The sequence below is a fragment of the Salminus brasiliensis genome, chromosome 10 (genome assembly GCF_030463535.1).
Source record: "Salminus brasiliensis chromosome 10, fSalBra1.hap2, whole genome shotgun sequence".
Taxonomy (NCBI): Eukaryota; Metazoa; Chordata; class Actinopteri; order Characiformes; family Bryconidae; genus Salminus; species Salminus brasiliensis.
In genome coordinates, this window is record NC_132887.1 from 2,577,888 (window position 1) to 2,595,170 (window position 17,283).

Below are 17,283 nucleotides of genomic sequence, written 5' to 3' on the forward strand. Positions count from 1 at the left end.
ACCTTAATCTTACATGGGGCCCATGTTAAACCCCACCTGGTCTCATCACCATTGACCCCCCTCCCCTCCCAACTCAACCACCGTCCATCATTCCAGAGAACACTGGAGAACATTCCCACTGCTCCACAGCTCAATGCTGGGGGGCTTCACACCCCTCATTTAGCCCACGCCTGGCCTTATTAGGCAGCAGCATGGTGCCGATAGGGTCATGATGTTGATGATCTGCTCCAGGGGGTCCTAATCTATTGGCAGTACTTCCTCTCTACAGGTACTAGTGTGTCTTTAGCATCAGACGGGGTGTCCACAAACATTTGGACACATAACAACTGCAAGACTCTCGCCCCCTAGAAAGTAGTCCCCTACTTGTGCAACCGGGGCTCGAGTCGAGACGCACGTCCGCTCAGTGCTATTGGCCGGGGGGCGGGGCCGTCCCGGTGGGTGGGCGTGGCCTCGCCTGCAGTCTGCCCCAGCTGATTGCGCTTCTCCAGATCCTCGCTTTTTTCAGGAGTTGTTTTTTTGCGCTGAAGGAGCTGCTGTGCCGAGACTGGGGGGGTTTGGAGGGTCTCTGGTGTTGTTTTTCTCTCCCCTCCTCTTGTTGGTCTGTTTTTCACATCCCAGCTCGAGCACTTTTTTAGTGGGACACTTCTGTAGATGTTTTCCTCCATCCATCCATCCTGGAGATCCAGGAGCAAGTTCTCAGACCTTCTCTCCTCCTAGGCTCCTATGAGAACTTCCAGATCTTTGCTGGGCTGCGAGGAGGAGAACCCGTCCTAAATAGGCCAGTGCAGCCGTGAGTGTGTGTGAGGGAGTGTGTGTGTGTGTGTGTGTGTGTGTGTGTGTGTGTGTGTGTGTGTGTGTTTTCGCTATGCTGTTACTTGATAACCAGGTCAGTGTCAGTGTTCTCACGTCTGTCGCGGGTTCTCCTGCTGAGCCGAGCCGGGCTGCTGCTGCAGGTTCCCCCCAGGTGCAGCTGGGTCTCACCGCCATCTACACGGCTCTCTACTCGCTGCTCTTCGTCTTCGTTTACTCCCAACTTTGGCTCATTTTGCACTACGGACACAAGCGGCTGAGCTACCGGAGCGTCTTCCTGTTCCTCTGCCTGCTGTGGTCAGCCCTGAGGACCACGCTCTTCTCCTTCTACTTCAGGAACGTGTCCCAGGCCAGCCAGCTGCAGCCGCTGCCCTTCTGGCTCCTCTACTGCTCCCCAGTGTGCCTGCAGTTCTTCACCCTCTGTCTGCTCAACCTCTATTTTGCACAGGTGAGTCCAGACCTGCGTCCAGAGCTAGGTGAGGTCGAACCTCAGTGCAGATCACATTCAGTCTAACTAGCAGAACCTCTCTTGGTGCTGTAGAGAACCACAGATGGTTCTCTACATAAGTAAGGCCTTTACTGAAGAACCCCCCTTTTCCCTTTGGACCAGTGCTTTCCAGGCTTGTAACAATAGCAGAACCATTTTTGGTTCTGTACAGAACCACAGATTTCTCATTATGTAACTCTGTTAGAACCATATAAACACTGAAGTGGCTGGTTGAGTTGTTGTGGTTCTATGCAGAACCTATGCCTTAACTTAGGAACCTCACTTTTCCTTTTGGACCACAGAATGACTGTAGGAGAACCATTTGTGGCACTATACAGAACCACAGATTCCTCATTATGAAACTCTGTTAGAACCATATAAACACTGAAGTGGCTGGTTGAGTTGTTGTGGTTCTATACAGAACCTATGCCTTTACTAAAGAATCCCACTTTTTTGTTTTTGGACCAAAATGTGGTTTCAAGGCTTGTAACAATAGCAGAACCATTTTTGGTTCTGTACAGAACCACAGATTTCTCATTATGTAGCTCTGTGTAGAACCATATAAACACTGAAGTGGCTGGTTGAGTTGTTGTGGTTCTCTACATAAGTAAGGCCTTAACTAATGAACCCCACCTTTTATTTTTAGACCAGTGCTTTCCAGGCTTGTAACAATAGCAGAACCATTTTTGGTTCTGTACAGAACCACAGATTTCTCATTATGTAGCTCTGTGTAGAACCATATAAACGTTGAAGTGGCTGGTTGAGTTGTTGTGGTTCTATGCAGAACCTATGCCTTAACTTAGGAACCTCACTTTTCCTTTTGGACCACAGAATGACTGTAGGAGAACCATTTGTGGCACTATACAGAACCACAGATTCCTCATTATGAAACTCTGTTAGAACCATATAAACACTGAAGTGGCTGGTTGAGTTGTTGTGGTTCTATGCAGAACCTATGCCTTAACTTAGGAACCTCACTTTTCCTTTTGGACCACAGAATGACTGTAGGAGAACCATTTGTGGCACTATACAGAACCACAGATTTCTCATTATGTAGTTCTGTTAGAACCATATAAACACTGAAGTGGCTGGTTGAGTTGTTGTGGTTCTATGCAGAACCTATGCCTTAACTTAGGAACCTCACTTTTCCTTTTGGACCACAAAGTGACTGTAGGAGAACCTCTCTTGGTGCTGTACAGAACCACAGATTCGGCTGGTTGAGTTGTTGTGGTTCTCTACATAAATAAGGCCTTTACTGAAGAACCCCCCTTTTCCCTTTAGACCAGTGCTTTCCAGGCTTGTAACAATAGCAGAACCATTTTTGGTTCTGTACAGAACCACAGATTCCTCATTATGTAGCTCTGTGTAGAACCATATAAACGTTGAAGTGGCTGGTTGAGTTGTTGTGGTTCTCTACATAAGTAAGACCTTTGCTGAAGAACCTTTTGCCTTTGGACCAGTGCTTTCAAAGCTTGTAACAATAGCAGAACCATTTTTGGTTCTGTACAGAACCACAGATTTCTCATTATGTAGCTCTGTGTAGAACCAAATAAACACTGAAGTGGCTGGTTGAGTTGTTGTGGTTCTATGCAGAACCTATGCCTTAACTTAGGAACCTCACTTTTCCTTTTGGACCACAGAATGACCGTAGGAGAACCATTTGTGGCACTATACAGAACCACAGATTCCTCATTATGAAACTCTGTTAGAACCATATAAACACTGAAGTGGCTGGTTGAGTTGTTGTGGTTCTCTACATAAATAAGGCCTTTACTGAAGAACCCCACCTTTTATTGTTAGACCAGTGCTTTCCAGGCTTGTAACAATAGCAGAACCATTTTTGGTTCTGTACAGAACCACCGATTCCTCATTATGTAGCTCTGTGTAGAACCATATAAACATTGAAGTGGATGGTTGAGTTGTTGTGGTTCTATGCAGAACCTATGCCTTAACTTAGGAACCTCACTTTTCCTTTTGGACCACAAAGTGACTGTAGGAGAACCTTGGTGCTGTACAGAACCACAGGTGCGGCTGGTTGAGTTGTTGTGGTTCTCTACATAAATAAGGCCTTTACTGAAGAACCCCCCTTTTATTTTTAGACCACTGGTTTCCAGGCTTGTAACAATAGCAGAACCATTTTTGTGCAGAGAACCGTATAAAGGAGGCCTGCCCATATTAGTTATCCAGATTTCTCCAGAAGACAGAGATCCAGCATGCAGGATATTAATAACGCCCTCTGTGTGTCAGGGGTGTAATCCGCCGGCCGTAGATCTGTCTGGAAAATGAGAACAATGGGAAAAGTTAATGTGTAGGATTGAATTTGCATGATTGCCAGTTTAAACGGTGTGATGTGAGTGCTGAAACCATCCATATATACACCTTAGGTTCTCATCATTTAACTCATAATCACTCATGTGGCTGTTTGAGTTGTTGTGGTTCTATATGTAACAATTTACAGAAGAACCCTTGAAGAACCCTGGTTTTAATGGTGTAGTGATTGGTGTGTTTTCTACACACTTTTTGTTGCTATGTAGAATCATTTCAATTTAGGGTTGTTTAAAGAATGTGCATATACTGTGGATACCCCAATGATTTATCTGTGCAAAAATATATATACATGTTAGCTTCCTCAGAGTTGACATTTTATATATATATATATATAATATAAAATTATATATATAATTTGGAATATATGTATTCGGAAGTCAGGAATATAGCGAAGTTGTGTCTATGGCACACATGCATGAACACATATGCATATATACACATAATGTGTGTGTGTGTGTGTGTATATATATATATATATATATATATATTACATAACAATTGTACAGTGTGTGTATATATATATATATATATATATATATATATATATATATATATATATATATTTAATAATAATATTTATTTTATAAATGATGTGTATATATGCATATGTGTTCATTCATGTGCCATACTTTGCTATACTCCTGACTTCCGAAGTATTCTGAAATATTACTTTTAAAAGCAAAATAAATACTTTTAGCAAAGCAATTAGTCGAATCAGTTTCATGCAAAAAAACTCTTATCTCCAAAGAGGCAACTTTACGGGAGAAGGAAAAATGCTGTGTGTGTGTGTATATATATACCTTAAAAATGTCATGATTTTATATATATATATATATGTATATATATATATATATATATATATATATATATATGTATATGTTGGTAAATATGTGTATATAAAGAGCACTTGAAGAATGGGTTAATCAAAAAGATTTTAAAAAAGTTCATCGTTCACAGTAGAACCCTTTTTTGTGCTGTACAGAACCATTCAAAGGTTCTATAATGAGTTTTATATATATATATATATATATGCACATCAGGCTTCCCATTATTTAAAAAGCACTTAAAGACTTACATTGTCCTCATGGTTCTACATGTACATGTGTGCTTTATCTCCTTCTGTCCAGAGTTTGTGGGACAGACTCTCAGCTGGAGGTCGAAATCGGTTTCTGCTCTAACCCGCTGTTGGGGTCAATTCCCGATGGCAGACAGCCAACAGGGAACAAAGTATGGGATAAATCCCAATGCCTTTATCCCACTCTGCACTGTGAAATAGCCAAGCCCCGTTCAGTAAAACTAAGAGTGAGCAGCAGGGAGGAGAGGAATGACCACAACCATCTGACTAGTTCTGGCACAACTGTGGTGTACTTTGCTCTGAAGGTGAAACAGCATAAAGAAGTCCATTAATAGATAGTTCTGTTACTGAAATATTCATTTTAAAGGCAACATATCTTGAGAAAAGTAATTAATAGTATCAGAACTTACTTACTATACATATACTATACACACGCTTTACATACTCTCTGTGTACAATATTGCACTGGCGATTAACATAAATATTTATCCTTCAAATATACATTATGTGTGTAATAAAACACCAAAAGAAAACAATAACCAAAAATATTTGTCCTTAAAATATACATTCTAAAGATAAAAAAAAACGTAAGAAAAACAATTAACACAAATATTTATCCCTCAAATATATATTCTGTGGGTAAACAAATCCTAAGATTAACATTTATTAACATAAATATTTATCCTTCAAATATACATTTTGCAGATAAAACCCCCTAAAAAACAATAACCACAAATATTTGTCCTTCAAATATACATTCTGCTGGTAAAAAACCCTAAAACAAAAACTATATTTGCCCTTTAAATATACATTATGTGGGTAATAAAATGTAAAATAACAATTAACACAAATATTTGTCCTTAAAATGGACATTCTGAAGATTAAAAACCTTAAGAAAAGTATGCATACGTCAAATATATATTCTGCAGGGAAAAAACCCTAAAAAAAATCAATAACCACAAATATTTACCCCTAAAATATACATTATGTGAGTAATAAAACTTAAAATAACAATTAACACAAATGTTTGCCCTTAAAATATATATTCTGAAGATGAAAATTCTTAAGAAAAACAATTACTATAAATATTCGTCCTTCAAATTTACATTCTGCAGGTAAAAAACCCTAAAAAAAACATTACCACAAATAATTACTCCTACAATATACATTCTGCAGGTAAAAATATAATGAATACAGATGATCATCACTGAAGTGGAAGTAGTTTTAAAGCTAAAAACTAGAATAATTGGAATCATTGCTCTAAATCTAAATTCCAAACATTAAAAGACATTAGGAGAACAGACAGATTGATCACTCAGATCAGTGTTCTGAACATCAGAATCAGTGGAGGTGCTCAGTGATCGTCTGACTGGAAACCCAGTAGCTTCGTGCCGTGACCTGTTCTTGCTTTGTGACCTGACCTCCAGCCCAGATATCAGTCAGGATTTGCTGACCTGGCGTTTTCCTTCTCCTGTGGTCAGCACACGGAGCGCAGGGCCCGATCAGACCCGACTGACGCGCTGACGGTCAGTCCGCTGTGCTGCTGGTCTCTCAGTGCTCTCAGTACTTTGACTTGTTGAAGTTTCTGCTGATGAAAATGAGCTGAGCTGGTTTCTTCCTCACACTGTCCAACACGTCCAACAGTCGCAGAACCGTAAAAACATTCAGATGGTTCTTTGAAATGCTGCTAGAACCTCATTTTTTAGGTAAACCAGAACCTGAAAGTGGTTCCAAAGCTCACATCAACCCCCTTTGGTATTCTATAGAACCACACAGTGTATACACCACAGGTTCCCCATCTTTTTACAGTGTCAAGAACCTTGTAAACATTTAAATGCTTCTTTGGGTTGTGGTTCTATTTAGAACTTTGCCTTCACTAAAGAACCCCACTTTTCTTTTTTTTAAAGGTATACCAGATAGTGGTCCCAAGGCTTGTATCAATAGCAGAACCCTCTTTGGTATTCTATAGAACCATACAGTTTATACACCACAGGTTCCACCTCGTCCTTCAATGCCAAGACCCATATAAACAGTTCTTTGAGTTGTTGAGGTTCTATTTATAACTTTGCCTTCACTAGAGAACCCCCTGTTCAAAGTGTCTCCCCAGATTATAACAACAGCAGAACCCATTTTAGTGATCACAGAACCACCTTATCCACACCACAGGTTCCTCTCATTTGAAAGAACCATACACACATTCAAATGGTTCCTTGAGTTGTTGTGGTTCTATATGAAAACATTACCTCTACTAAAGGTTCTATATAGTATGGTTTGAAATAGAAACCGAACCCTTTTTGGTGCTTTATAGAACCACGGGTTCCTCATCATTCAACAGTGCAAAGCCCAGGGTAAACATTCAAGTGGTTCTTTGCAATGCTGTGGTTCTAACCATTGTCTTTACTAAAGAACCCCTGTTTCATTTTTAAAGGTGATGCAAAAAGTGGTTCTAAGGCTTGTATCAAGAGCAGAAACCCTTTTTGGTGCCAATTCCTTAAAGAGCCATAGCTACACCACTGGTTCCCATCCATTTAACTTGGCAAAGAACCATATAAACATTCAAATGGTTCTTTGAGTTGGTGTGGTTCTATATAAAAGGTTCTGTGCATTACTGAGGTTTCCCCTTAGTGGAACCCCTTTTTGGTGCTTTATAGAACCACTTTATTTACGCCACAGCTTTTTAATTATTTCACTCTGCAAAGAACCATATAAACATTCAAATGGTTCTTTGAGTTGCTGTGGTTCTATATTTAAAAATAAACATTGCCTCTATATAAGGTTCTATGCAATACTGGGTTTTCTTTGATGGAACCCTTTTGAATAGTGGAACCAGCTTATTTACACCACGGCTTCTTCATTATTTTTGTCTGCAAAGAACCTGTAAACATTCAAATGGTTCTTTGAGTTGGTGTGGTTCTAAATAAAAGGTTCTATGCAATATTGTATTTTTCCCTTTTGAATAGTGGAACCCCTTTTTGGTGCTTTATAGAACCACCTTATTTACGCCACAGTGTTTTCATTATTTCAGTCTGCGAAGAACCATATAAACATTCAAATGGGTCTTTGTGTTGTTGTGGTTCTATATTAAAAAAAAAACCAATATTGCCTCTACTTAAGGTTCTATGCACTACTGGGTTTTCTGGGTTGATGGAACCCTTTTGAATAGTGGAACCACCTTATTTACACCACGGTTTCTTCATTATTTCAGTGTGTGAAGAACCTGTAAACCTTCAAATAGTTCTTTTGAGTTGTTTTGGTTCTGTATGGAACCATTTGACTTTACTAAAGAACCCAAAAACGTTGGACCAAAAGGTTGTTTGAAACAGAACCCTTTTTGGTGCTTTAGAGAACCACCTTATTTACACCACGGCTTCGACATTATTTCCACGGCTGCTAAGAACCTGTAAACATTCAAATGGTTCCTTAAGTTGTTGTGGTTCCATATGGAACCATTGACTTTACTAAAGAACCCCTTTAGGTTTTATTTAGAACCATTGAAATATGTGCCCTGCGAGAACCATATATGCTTTTCAATAAGGGTTCTATGTAGTTCTGGGTTTAGTAGAACCCCTTTCGGCTGCAGTATGCAAATTAGCATAACGGATCACACTTCTCATTGGTCAGGATGCTCCCAATGCACCAATCTGAGTCTCTGTTGGAGCTTTAAGGAGTCGTGGGATTTATGTTTTGGAAATTAATAATGAATAATAAATAGTCTACCTTTAGCCACGCCCCCTTGTTGTTATATATTGCAAAGCATATAGCGATGTAATCCCTCACCGGGTCGGTGTTTTGTCCGTGCCGCTGTGCTCCAGTCTGAGCTGTAGGGAAAGCGCTGACACTGCCCGGCTGCTCCGGTTGGCATCTGAAGGGAAAGCCAATCAGAAGCACCTGCAGGAGCATTACATCACCCTCTCCGCTCCTGTGCTATTCCAGGCTCCACAAAAGGGGCTGTGCGGCAGCTCTGGCTCAGACGAAAACACCATCCGCTCCGGTTCTGATCCGCCAGGGGGGAAAACTATCAGACCCAGAGTGTGTTAGAGATCAGACCCCCGAGATCAGCCCCCCGAGGGGCTGTTTAATGTATATCTGGGGTTTGTTCTGATGCGAGGAAACGCGAGTGTCTGGCCTGTTATTGGTGTTGCAGTGATGTGGCAATGTGGTTCTGCTTCACTGGACTTGACGTCACTATGGTTCCGGTTCTGAGGTTTGTGGACCAGCAAAACAGCAGAGTCATGTTTAACGAAGGCGTCTTTTTTAATTTAGTGATTGCTATAATGAACGATTTAGGGGGTACAATCAATCAAATACGGCTGATAAAATTAGACTGTAATTAGAATACAGAGCAGTGGGATGAGATTTACATTTATGGCATTTAGCAGACGCTCTTATCCATAAAGCGCTTTGCTATTTACTCAAGAATAACCTCAGCTAGTTTAAATAGACCAAAATTAAAGCTCCTCTAATCTTAGACTCTACTAAACACAAGTCAATATGGAGACCATAGTACTCTTCTCTTCGCCTGAGTACTCTCAGAAGAGGAGGGTCTTCAGTCTGAGTTTGAGGACAGCGAGCGTTGGACTCTGCTGTTCGGACACCCAGGGGAAGTGATGATACCAGTGATGATGAAATATTATCATATTTAGGTCATTTTCCGACCCAAGTCTCTTAGCGCTGAGTCCGATCTGATCTTTATGTTAGTATTAATAATCCAGCTCCACAGTTTAGATCAGATGAGTTGCTGATGAATCAGTTCACTAAAATCCCTTTATTTTCTGTATCAATTTCTATAATCAGACATTCTGGACTCAAGCAGTTCGACTGCTGAATGAACAATAGCTTGTAGACTGTGGATCTCACCTGTATCATCACACCTCCTCCCCATACACACACAAACACACTCTGCACCCTGTACTTACTACTGGAGACCCTATGCTCAGTCCCCCACCCACCCACACTACACCTGAACTACACCCATCCTGAGTGTAAACATTCAGATGATATTAAACCTGTACATTTCACTGCTTAAACCAGTGTAATACTGTAAATAGAGAGTGTGTATAGTGTGTGTATGTGTGTGTATCTATAGTATAAGTTCATGTGTAAATATGTGTCTTTTTTGTACCACTGTGAGGGACGATGCACCCAAGTTTTTCACTCACCTTTATACCTGTGTAATGTGACGTGACAGTAAACGTGATTTGCTTTAGTTTAGTTTCGTTTCGTTTATTCAAGACTTTTCTTAAAATGACTGTTTTATAGTGTTTAATATCGTATAATCCAATCCAGACTCTCTTCATCATACACAAAGTCACGGCTTTCTGCAATTTTGGTTGCATTGAATGACACCTGTTTGCATTATGCAGAAAAATCAAAAGTCAAAGTCACTGTACTTGGTGAACTGGTGACTCTCCTGAACGGCCTTCGTTTAGATTAGTCTGAAATGTGATGTCGAGCATTTCTGTGGCCTGTAACCATCTGTATAAATCGCAATTGGCAATATTTGGGGTCCAGGCACTGCGAGTCATTGACCTCTTTAATTAAGATTAAGATTGGCTGTGCCATATTTAAAAGCTCTCAGAATCTAAACACTCCTGTAAAATGTTAGTATGAGTGGGTGGGGCTATACTGTGGTAGGCTGAATAGGCAGAAATATGATCTGTAAATATGGCAGTTCGAATGCAGGATTCGAATATTATTTATATATTTCTGCAAAACTGATTATTTTAGAAAGTGAAGGGAAATTCAGTTTTCCATGATGTGGCTCTTTATAACTGTAAGTTTCTGCTGTTTATTTAGGTTTAAGAGCAATGAGCTCTGAGAACTGACCGGTAAATCACTGTTTCACTATAAATACTGGAGTATAACATTAAACATGTAATATATATTAATTCTGTCAGCTAATAAGTGTAGTTATTAACATTTCTTGCGTTTATACTGGTAAGAGCTGTAGAAAGTATAGGGCTGTAGAAAGCATAGGGCTGTAGAAACTTTAGGGCTATAGAACGTATAGGGCTATAAAAACTATAGGGCTGTAGAAAGATTAGGGCTGTAGATGATTGGGGCAATATAAAGTATATGGTTATAGAAAGTATAGGGCTGTAGAAAGTATACACCTATAGAAAGGATAGACCTATAGAAAAGTATAGGGCTGTAGAAACTTTAGGGCTTTAGAAAGTTTAGGGCTGTAGACGATTAGGGCAATATTAAATATATGGTTATAGAAAGTATAAGGCTGTAGAAAGTTTAAGGCTACAGAAAGTATAGACCTATAGAAAGTGTAGGGCTGTAGAAAGTGTAGGGCTGTAGAAAGTATATAACTATAGAAAGTATAGGACTATAGAAAGTTTAGGGCTATAAAAAGTATAGGACTGTAGAAAGTATAGGACTATAGAAAGTTTAGAGCTATAGAAAGTTCAGGACTATCGAAAGTATATACCTGTAGGTAGTTTAGGGCCGTAGAAAGTTTAGGGCTGTAGAGTATAGGGCTGTAGAAAATATAGAACTATAGAAAAGGATAGGGAGTTCACTCTGCTCTAAAAGGCGGTGGCTGTATATAGCTTACAGACGGGTGTGAGGTTCTGGTGATCACAGTCTAAAACTTTAAATAAGACTCGTCCCACCTAGTGCAACTTTCTCTGCTCTCCACATCCTTTTTTCCTCTAGGAGGTGGATGAAAAAAAACCAATTTCTCTAAAAGCCATAATGAGGAGAATGATCTATTAAAATGTTGATGTTAAAAATGTTGGGCTGCACTAGGCTCCTGTTTCAGCTGCAGATCTGCCCATTGAAAATGAAGCATTTCAGTAATATCAGCTCTATTAAAGGAGCGTCTCTGTGCTCTACTGAGCATCAACATGAGCTTCATGGAGGAAAATATGAGGAGTCGTTGTCTAGAAGTTCTGTAAAGCTGCAGAAAGTCAGACTTCAGAGGCGTGTGATCAATAAGCTTTATTGGAGTGTAAATGTGGGGCTCAGTCGGGACGTTTCACTGCAGCTCTCTTGAGTCTCTGCCACGGACACAGTCTTCATACTAGACTACAGACGTCTGCTGTGAGCTCGCTGGAGAGGGACGGGACGTGTGCAGGTGTGATGATCTCTTATAAACCAATAGGGAGTCAGAATGGTGTCTGTTTATACTTCTCATCCAATCAGGATCAGACTCTCACTTTCCGGATGGAGAGATTTATCTGGAGAGGGTTTTTATTGATGACGAGCCGGAATGAAATCAAAGGGAAATGAAATAGGAGGAACGAGGCTGATTTTAAAATGTAAGGAGGAGAAAGTTCAGATCATTGGGTGAAAATGTGAGAAGTAGAAGGAAAAAGTCTGAAGAATAATCACCTCTGGCTGTATATCATGTATCCCTTTACCTTGAATGGATTTTCCAAGATGCTTCAGGCCCAAACCCTACTCAAAGCTCTGGTAGAACAGTGTCTAAGGCATCAGGCATCAGGTCTTCATCACCATCAGGTGGAAGAACTTTCTATGAGGGAGCTTTTAGAACTTCAGACGTCTGCTTCACCATCATTCACCTCCAGTGTAGAACTCCAGTTCTGACTGGGTATGTTTTCCTAGAACTGACCGTTTCACACCAAACCCACCAAAACCTTTACATCCTTTATGTATGTATTTTGGGAATATTGGAAATTCCATTAAAATCCATTTAAAATGCTGGTTGAAGAGTTATTAATAAAGAAATAACACAAAATAAATACTAAAAATAATAATAACATTGTATAATAGTCAAATAATAACAATAATAATAGTCCAATAATTGCAGTAATAATAATACTGAGGAAAACAGGCTTGTGTAGTGCAGCAAAACATATTTAAGCAACTTCAAATGTTGATTAGCTTCAGATAAACGTCTTTTGATTTATTGAATTATTGAACTATTCATCAGGTGGTGTACAGCTGTTCATGTAATCTTGGTTAAACAGTCGACAGTCTTTGCACATAGATTTCAGAGTCTGTTTTGCACAGGAAGAGTCCATGAAGCAAAAACCCACTGGCCGTGTAAATTAGACCTAAATCCGCATCACTAAATGCAAGCAAATCCTCACAACAATGCTCCTCTTCCAAAATCTAGTTGAAAGTCTTCTTCTCTGGACAGTAGAGACAGTTACTCCAACAAAAGCAGGATCAGCTCTTTTAATACCCTCGATTTCAGAATAATCTATAACAGAAGCAGGTGTCCCTATACTTTTGTCCTTTTGTTTTACAACAGTGCCTCAGCTCCTGAAGCTTTTAACTCCCTCAGAGTAGTCTAGGTGTTGTGGTGGCCTCCCTCACTAGTCTCCAGTCCCTCAGCTATACCCTACATGTATCCCTCCACCATGAATGGATGGAGCTCAGCTTTTTTTTGGTATCCCAGCTTTTCTCAGAGCTGTGTGGAGTGTCCTTTAGTCTTTGATTAACCAGTCACTGGAGCTTCCAGACAGGTCTTTATACTACAATAACCTGAGACTCAGCTGATCCCCACTTCACTGACCGTGAGACTACCAGCACTGGAACTGCCAGCTGGAGCTCTGTAGAATTAGGCCGGTCTCTTTAAAAATATGGGGTGAATATTTATGCAGATCTCTTATTTCTATACATTATATAGAAAGTATACGGCTGTAGAAAGTATAAAACTATAGAAAGTATAGAGCTATAGACAGTATAGGGCTGTCGAAAGTATAGGGCTGTCGAAAGTATAGGGCTGTAGAGTATAGGGCTATAGAAAGTATAGGGCTATAGAAAGTATAGGGCTGTAGAGTATAGGGCTGTAGAGTATAGGGCTGTAGAGTATAGGGCTGTAGAAAGTATAGGGCTGTAGAAAGTATAGGGCTGTAGAAAGTATAGGGCTGTAGAAAGTATAGGGCTGTAGAGTATAGGGCTATAGAAAGTATAGGGCTATAGAAAGTATAGGGCTGTAGAGTATAGGGCTGTAGAAAGTATAGGGCTGTAGAAAGTATAGGGCTGTAGAAAGTATAGGGCTGTAGAGTATAGGGCTGAAGAAAGTATAGGGCTGTAAAGTATAGGGCTGTAGAGTATAGGGCTATAGAAAGTATAGGGCTGTTGAGTATAGGGCTATAGAAAGTATAGGGCTGTAGAGTATAGGGCTGTAAAGTATAGAACTATAGAAAGTATAGGGCTGTAGAGTATAGGGCTATAGGAAGTTCAGGGCTGTAGAGTATCGGGCTGTAGAGTATAGGGCTATAGAAAGTATAGAACTATAGAAAGTATAGGGCTGTTGAGTATAGGGCTATAGAAAGTATAGGGCTGTAGAGTATAGGGCTGTAGAGTATAGGGCTATAGAAAGTATAGAACTATAGAAAGTATAGGGCTGTAGAGTATAGGGCTATAGAAAGTATAGGGCTGTAGAGTATAGGGCTGTAGAGTATAGGGCTATAGAAAGTATAGAACTATAGAAAGTATAGGGCTGTAGAGTATAGGGCTATAGAAAGTATAGGGCTGTAGAGTATAGGGCTATAGAAAGTATAGGGCTGTAGAGTATAGGGCTGTAGAGTATAGGGCTATAGAAAGTATAGAACTATAGAAAGTATAGGGCTGTAGAGTATTGGGCTGTAGAGTATAGGGCTATAGAAAGTATAGAACTATAGAAAGGGTTAGGGAGTTCACTCTGCTCTACAAGGTGATGGCTGTATTTTTTTTTTAATTAATATTTATTATTTATTATTATTTGGTGAATATTTATGCAGATCTCGTTTTTATATACATTTAACAGTATATATTTTAATTTTATTGACATTACTTTATAGAAATCAGCTTTTCCTATGACTGAGTTTTCATTATGTTTTAATTATGATGGCGATTATTACATTTATCAAAGCAATAAAAGGGTGGATACTTTTTATGGGCACTGTATTCAGATTGGAGCTCTAAAAAAGCAAACTTCAGACACTGAACATGTCTTGGTTGAGGGAGGGGAATCGCTGTTAAAGGTATAAGAACTTTGAGGAACGTTTGGAGAACTTTTGGAGGTTCTTCGGTGTGAAAAAGTAAAGTATATATAACCAACATTTCTACGTAAGTAAGGTTCCTGACCCCTCTGGCTGAAATTCCCCAGTGTGAGGCGAGTGATTCCTGCAGGTAGGCCAAAGTCAACCTAATCTGTGGGGGATCCTCCTAAGGTGCTTTGACAAATGTTTTGTAGAAAAAGGTTCCTTGAAGGTTCCTCAAAGCAAAAATTTCACAATGAAGAACCTCCAAAAGTTCCTCAAGGATCTCATACCTTTACCAGTGTGGGATTAGATCAGAAAGCTAAAGCTGATTTTCACATAAGCAGCATTTTCTGCTATAAAGGTTAACTCGGCTTGTGTTGAGCTGGAAAGTGGGGTCATTAATGCAGCTAGCTGAGGAATCTCTTTAATAGCCGGCCAAACAGTCGCATCGCCCCCGCACTACTGTAAACGTGCTCCATTAGAACATGGCGGAATGCTGTATTCCCTCTCAGCCCTGCCTACACACTGATCCCGCCTGTCTGCGCTCAGCGTAGAGTCTGCTGATTAATTAGATTGCAGTGCTGCACAGCGCAGCATCGGAAAGTGCCCAAATGCCCCCATATGCGGCATATTTGCCCTTTAAATGGCCCATATCTTACAAAAGCAAACCGCCTTCAGGCTTCTCTGGACTCAGAGACTCACTGACTTTACATGTGCGCTACCAAGACCGTCCACAGGGCCGTAGAGCGTCCAGTTCTGCCCCTCATGAAGGCCTTAAGAGGGATAACGCAGTCTGCTTGTCTCCACTTTGGACACTCACATGCACACCCTTTAAAAACATACAATTATAAAATCCACAAGAATTCAAATAGTTTTAAGTATTATTAGAACTAAAGCTCAGAATTTTACAGAGATTAATTTGATGTTAATGTTGTTTATTAATTTATTATTTATATATTTATATTGGTGTGTGTGTGTGTATGTATCAAATAAATCAAGGTAAAAAAGAAAAAATAATTTTCTATTGGTCCATTCATCAAATTTTGACACCTCTTAAAGAACAACTGCCAGATTCACATTATGTAAAATGTGAAAATGTCAAAAATGGAGATGCAAGGTTTTTGCAGGACAGCAGTGATACATGTGTGTGTGTGTGTGTGTGTGTGTTGTTAGTGTGTAACTAGGCCAGAGTTTTCCTTGGCTGAGCTGAGCTCTGTAGGTATTACAGATTTGCTGGTCTAATAAAGGGCAGAAGTAGGTAATGAGGCCGGGCTACTAGAGCCTCAGCCGCTCAGCTGTACAGCAACAATAGCCGAGTGTTCAGGAGGTCAGAGGTCAAATCTGGCTACTTTGTAACTCCCTGCCTGTTCGGGCCTGCTGATCTGCCTGTAATGATCTTTATTTATTTATTTATTTATTTATTTATTTATTAATCACCACCGACGTGAGCACAGTGCTTTGGGAGAGTAAAGTAAAAGTGCTGACTCAGGCTTATATAATAAATAAATCAGAGTGAGGCTGGACTGGAGGAAGACGAGGTTACTGTGTTGATCTGTGTAAAAGACAGAGGCGGGGCTTCTTATTAAATAAGCCAATAAGCACTTCTGTTTGGTGTATTTGTGTGTGTTGGAGCACCAATTTACCATAACATTATCACCACTGAAGGTGAAATTATTGATCGTGTTCGTCTACAGTGGCTACATCTGTCAAGGGTGGATCTACATATTAGGCAGCGAGTGAAGAAGCGGTCAGTTCTTGAAGGTCATGAAGGTGATGGAGGTGCTGAAGCAGGAAAAACAAAGTGAGACACTTTGAGGTTCTAGACCATGACTGGGTCAGAACATCTCCAAAACATCAGGCAGGTCTTGTTGGGTGTTCCTCCCAGTATGCAGTGGTCAGTACCTACCAAAAATGCTCCAAGGAAGGACAACCGGTGAACCGGCGACAGGGTCATGGACATGCAAGGCTCTCACTGATGCTCATGGAGGCCCCACCCACCTCACAACTTATAGGACTTAAAGGATCTGAGCTGACGTTAGTCTTGGTGCCAGATACCACAGCAGGACACCTTCAGAGGTCTTGCCTCGAATGGTCAGATCTGTTGTGGTGGCACAAGGGGGAACTATTCAATTTTAGCTGGTACTAATGTTATGGCTGATTGGTGTATATGTAAATTTGTAATATTGCTTATTATTGCTTATTATTGTTTATTTTATTTTATATAAAATATAAATATTCATGTGTATCATTTCTCAAGCAAAAACCTTGTATCTCTAAAACGGCAGTTTAAAAAAACGTTGAACTGTAAATGGAGGCCAGTGTAAAAAGATTTTACTGTAAGCCGTTTTGGAGCGTTTCTGTTGGTCCGTTCCTCATGAAAGTCTGATACAATGTAAAGAACAGTTCTCAGATTGCCTAAAATCTGGGATCAGATCAGCTTCTTTTGGGGGACAAATGTCTTTCCTCTATACCCAGTGTACCCAACGTGGGTTCGAGGGACTCTCAGGAGCTCAGTGACGTTTAGCCAGGGGTTATTATTTAATAAACTTCGACATGAACAGAAAGATGTGAGAAACACGACAATATCTCCCACAACTCATCACTTAGTAAATCAACCAAATCAGCTTCAGCATCTT

General features: G+C 40.1%; 1 protein-coding gene across 1 annotated transcript in view; it reads left to right on the top strand.

Moving 5' to 3' along the window:
* The first annotated feature begins 456 nt into the window (after positions 1–456).
* The window catches only part of gpr137c (G protein-coupled receptor 137c), a 48,447-nt gene continuing 31,620 nt past the window's right edge, over positions 457–17,283 (top strand). The window contains exon 1 of the mRNA XM_072688994.1: positions 457–1,258. Within this exon, the coding sequence (XP_072545095.1) occupies positions 866–1,258 (393 nt within the window). The 5' untranslated portion in view covers positions 457–865. The remainder of the gene's footprint in view (positions 1,259–17,283) is intronic.